This window comes from Penaeus monodon, chromosome 36 (assembly GCF_015228065.2).
Source record: "Penaeus monodon isolate SGIC_2016 chromosome 36, NSTDA_Pmon_1, whole genome shotgun sequence".
Lineage (NCBI taxonomy): Eukaryota > Metazoa > Arthropoda > Malacostraca > Decapoda > Penaeidae > Penaeus > Penaeus monodon.
This window is the reverse complement of record NC_051421.1, coordinates 29794723-29799722: the sequence shown is the minus strand read 5'-3', so window position 1 is coordinate 29799722 and position 5000 is coordinate 29794723. Positions and strand designations below refer to the sequence as shown.

Sequence of the window (5000 nt, the reverse complement as noted above, 5' to 3'; positions counted from 1 at the left end):
AGAAGATAGAGATAGAGAGTCTAAAAATCCTGTAAAAGGAGAAGGGGAAGGGGAAGGGGAAGGGGAAGGATGAGGAGAAAGAGAAGGGGAGAAGGAGGAGGAGGAGAAGAATCCGAAGGAGAAGGTGAAGGAGAAAGAAGGAGACGGAGAAGCAAATGAGAGAATAATAAACACAGATCCAGGGAATATAACTTCAATAGTCTAAAACCCTATAAAAGGAGAAGAAGAAGAAATATTATATAAAACAAGAGATTAAATTAATTTATAACAAAAGAAAACCTTCAAACAACAGAGAGAGGATTCCAAGGCACAAGACACAGGAAATATAGACATAAAAGGTCGAAACACCAATAAAAGGAGAAGAAGGAGGAGAAGTAGAGGAAGTGACAGAAAACAAAATACTTGATATTCTAATAATTGAGGTTCAGCTCTCATCAAATTAAAGTAGTAATTATTCTAAGAAAAATAAATATCCACACTCCTAAGATATATATTTTTTTTTCAATGATTACAGGAGCAGATAATCCACCAGCTAAGAAGTGCTACCTAATTAACCATACGAAGATCCTCCTAATAAGTCAAAACAGATAATGCAGAAGTCATACGATAAATTACGAGAACAGAAAGACTGTCGAGGGAAAGTACAATTAAATGTCTGAAGGCCATTGAAAGAAGACTGAAAGAAGAGGTAAGAAAGAAATAGTAATGGAGATAATACTGTTTTTATTCAGACTTCACATAGCTAGCATCTATTTATTAATATTGATTTTTAAAAACATATTTATTTTTAGAAGTGTGGCAAGAGGGGAAAGCAATGAGAACATTCTTGACAAAAGAAGCAGAAGATCTGAAAAGTATATTGATGATTAGATGATAATAATAAAGATAAAACATATTGGTATATTGATTACAAAATTCACCACATTTAGATGAAGAATATTTATTTTAGAGTTTAGTAATCTTTTGTATCGTGTTTATGGTAAAATTTTGATTAACTTTAAAATTATATTGTATTTATATGTATTTAAAATTATATTGTATTATATGTATTATATTGTTATTTAGATAAGTAATTTGGTATGGAGCTACATCAGTTAATAGAATTCAGTTTTTCTGAGGTGGAAGGTATCATTTACCATACCAGACTACTAGGCCTTTCAAAGGCAAGGTAATTGCTTATTTCTGTGAAAGTACTTGATAAGTCTGAAGTGCCTAGCGTGTTACAGATCAACCATTTACTAATTGTAAGAAATTTTGGTTAGTGAAGAGACAGGGCATCCGTAGAGAGAGTGGTCTGTACATGCATATTGTATAATTGTGTTCTATATAAAAAACAAAACAAAAACAAAAAAATAATGGGAAGCTTCCCCTGACCCAACAAAACATAACCAGTCAAGTTTTTATTCAAAACAAAAGGAGTAAATGGAAAGTAACAAATTATATTTGGTATGGTTAGGTTAGATCAGGTTGAAATAATGTCAAGTTTTTCTATAGTATAAACCCAGGCAATTCATCACTAAATTCTATATGACTTGTTCATGGTTAGCTTTGCATTGAAAATTGTATAGATGTAAAAGTTTTTTGAATTTCAAAATTTGAATGCTCTAGTTTTTCCTAAGCCAGCAATGAGATAAGATTTAGTGATATATATTTTGTGTATTTTTGTATTATTTGATTGGTTTTGTTATTCTTCAGCTTTGCAAACTATTAGTTAACTTAAGCTTAACCCCAAACCATACCAAATTACATTAATCATTAATAATCTGCATCATTAGCTTGTTCCCTTATTTGACAAAAAATTGGCCAGGAGATATACAAACTCAATCTTGTTTTAATATGTTGTACTGCAGAAGTTTGTTAACCATTGCCAGAGTACCAACCAACATAGGGCAGGTGCACGAGTGTGTTTGTAAGATTCACTGATCATCATCATTGGGGAGCTAATGCAAGCAGGGGTGATAGCCACATCCACCTTCATCTCCCATGGTGGGCTGCCATGTAGGGCCTTGGCCCATAAATGGATTGATAGGACTTGACCTGTTCAGGGATGACCACACCCCTCAACAGGTCGGAGGAAATGGTACCAGTCTGCCAGATGGCACCCAGGACAGCATGCACCATAGAATTACCTCTAGCCTTTAACAGTTCAGTAGGAATGCCACAGATGCCTGCTGTTTTACCACTCTTCAGCTTGGAGATCACCCTCCTAACTTCAGTTAGGGAGGGTGGATCCTCACTGAAGGGTAAGTCAAAATACTCAGCCTAATATGCCTACAGCCCAACAAGATCTAATATGATTTGGCCACTTCCTGAGTGGATTGCATTAGGACTTGTTAGGCAGGACAAAGGTCATTTACTAAGAAAGGGTCTTTGATCTCCTCAGCAAGCTTCCTGATAAACTATTCCTTGTCCCTTCTCAACAGTGATTGAGTCCTGCACACCAGAGAAAGATGCAAGCCAAGATCCGAGCCACACGACAAGCATCTGTGGCTTCCAGTGTCTCTTGTGAGATGAAGTTTTGTCTTGCTATTGGACAGTCACCAATCAATTATTAAACTGCATCAAATGTTTCACACTTGAAGGTGTCCTACAGCAGTACAAGCAGTACAAAATGACCAGAGATAGCATCAGCAAACCTGTGGGCATGCTCCCCCTCCCTCAGCTTGTTCACATGAAACCCCCTAGGGTGGTTATTACACTGACAAGGAGTTCTGAAGTGGACTCGAAGGGTAGCCACAACTAATCTATGATCAGTACCACAGACCGATACACCTTGAAGTTCTGGAGGATCCTCCATTGAAAGCTAATGAGGATGTGGTGGATCTCCTTGGCTACATTACCCACAACACTGTACCATGTCCAACAATGCAGGTCAGAGTGCTGGTATCAGGAGTCAGAAATCCTCAATTTCTTGGACCTTGCAAAATCCTGGAAAGTAGGCTATTCTTGCTGCCAACATCAGGCCCCGAACCATGAGGACAAAGCGAATATCTCACTGAAGACAGCTGTCTGTCACAGATGCAAGTTAGGCATAAAACATCTCCTTCGCATCAAGTTCATAAACATCAGTAAGAGCATACACAGAAATAAGAGACATGAAGCCATTGTTTGTAAAATTTACTCAGACTTAACCAAACCAATGTTTATAAGACACCTATTCATCCACCACTAGCCAGACCATATCAGACCAAGGCCTGTCACCACTTGCATCACTTCCACTTTACCTCCTGCCTGTAAGGGTCGATTTTTACACAGCCCTAGAGCCGAGCAATTCTTATAATTTAGGTAGCGTGTAAGAATTTAATAAAATACTAAATGGACAGAAAGATACACATTTATTAAATTAAACAAAATGATAGACACAATGACAATAAAAAAACGAGCATCAATAATAAAAAAAGAAACAACAAAAGCCAGATACTTATAAATGGTGTGTACAGGTCACGAGCTCTCAGCCAACTGCCTGAGAAGCTCAGCAATTGCTCTGACGTAAATTTAGCGCGGGTAGGTAGTAGTCCTGGCCGATGGTCTTCCAAGACGAAGGGTTGTTTGCTGGTTTGTAACTCCTTTAAGATGCGACGCAGGCTAAGGCGAAAATAGGGTTGAAAGTCCCGTGGAAAAAGACGTATGGCTGCCTCACTACATCCCTCCCGATCCCGGAAAAGGAGAGGGTGACTTGGGAACCCTCGACTGACTATCGGCTCAAGGCGAGAGCCGACACCCTTCCACCAAAATGAGGCTGGAATCTGGTGCGAAATCCTTTGGGCGTCACATTCAGTGGGTCATAGGGTTGCAGGTACTCAGGTTCCGAGGTCCACTATCAGCATGCGAGCTTGCATCGGCAATGTACAAGAAAAAGCAGGAACAGATCAGGGCAGAGATAAGGCAGGATTCTAGGCCGTGGGACTCCACAAGGTGGTCGGATGCTGGAACAGGGCTGCAACAAGTCATGACATTCAATCCACTGGGATGACAGCAGCAAACAGCATCAGATCCACTTGGTTTCATTGATCAGAACAACTCATCAGGACAGCGGCAGGAACAGACCATGCAGATAGCTGTTGGAGAGTTGGCATGAGCTTTCATGTGGACAAAAATAAAGAGACCTGTTCTATGCAAGCACTGGAATGTTGATCTATTTTATTAAGGATGCTCTAACATTATACAAACGATATCCCAATCACCGAAAGAATATTTAACATTACAATGTAATACATTAAACTTAAAAAACAAATTACCGTGTAAATCTTCTCACAAGAGATAACATCATAACACTTAACGGATCATCAGGAGAGTGTTCTACAAGAACACCATCTGGACTCACTATCTCCAGTTCGTCTTGTGCCTCGTAGGGCAGCATATTATTACGATGAAGTCGATAAACACTGTTCTTTACCAGGTCTTTCACCAGATAAGTCACAGGTCCAGTGCGCTTTGTGATCCTTAAGGGACCTGTCCAGTGTGCCGTCAGACCAGTGGCTTTCTGAGGAGGACTTTTTCGTAAAATTAGACTACCAACATCCAAATCAGTAGCAGGTATAGACTTCCTTGCAACGTAATCTTTGTTATATTCTCTACATTGTTTACTTGCAAGTACAGCTGCATCACGTGCCTGAATTAACTTTGCAAATCTTTCATTAGCAGGTTTATTTATAGTCAATTTGTTTGTTAATCCAACTGGATAATGTATAGATTGTCCAAGCATCAAATATAAGGGTTGGTTATTTACCGACCTGTTAACTGAAGAATTGATAGCAAACCTAACATGAGGTATCATCGTGTCCCATCGGCGAGGATTCTTCTCAGTTAGTGCATATAAAGTATCTTTAACTATTCTGTTAGTCCTTTCACATAACCCATTACTTTCTGGATGATAAGGGGTTGTAAAGTTTATCTTAGTTTCCAGCAGCTTACAAACAGCTCTGAGAAGAGAATTAGAAAATTCAGTGCCATTATCACATATGAAAGCTTGTGGTGCCAAGAAGTACAAAGCCGATGCT

At 39.0% G+C, this 5000-nt stretch overlaps 2 protein-coding genes across 3 annotated transcripts in view; one reads left to right on the top strand and one right to left on the bottom strand.

The window, feature by feature from the left end:
- The window catches only part of LOC119595444 (serine/threonine-protein kinase Kist-like), a gene marked incomplete in the record, with an annotated part of 37988 nt that overhangs the window by 337 nt on the left and 32651 nt on the right, over nt 1-5000 (top strand). The window contains 1 exon segment of the mRNA XM_037944564.1: nt 515-688.
- On the bottom strand, nt 3319-4971 carry LOC119595445. 2 transcript variants are annotated; one of them, XM_037944565.1, is made up of 2 exons: nt 4239-4971; nt 3319-4058 (listed from the first exon to the last, which is right to left on the bottom strand). In XM_037944565.1, the coding sequence occupies exons 1-2, from the start codon at nt 4775-4777 to the stop codon at nt 4025-4027; spliced, it is 573 nt and encodes a 190-aa protein (XP_037800493.1). In that variant the 5' UTR covers nt 4778-4971; the 3' UTR covers nt 3319-4024. The 2 variants fall into 2 exon arrangements, with proteins under 2 accessions (XP_037800493.1, XP_037800494.1); XM_037944566.1 differs by having other exon boundaries at nt 4325-4971.

Coding starts and splice junctions, on each gene's coding strand:
- LOC119595445 (XM_037944565.1), bottom strand. CDS start 4,777: ATGATACCTCATGTTAGGTTTGCTATCAATTCTTCAGTTAACAGGTCG. Junction 4,059..4,238: donor CTTGTGAGAAGATTTACACG/GTAATTTGTTTT, acceptor ACTCTCCAACAG/CTATCTGCATGGTCTGTTCC.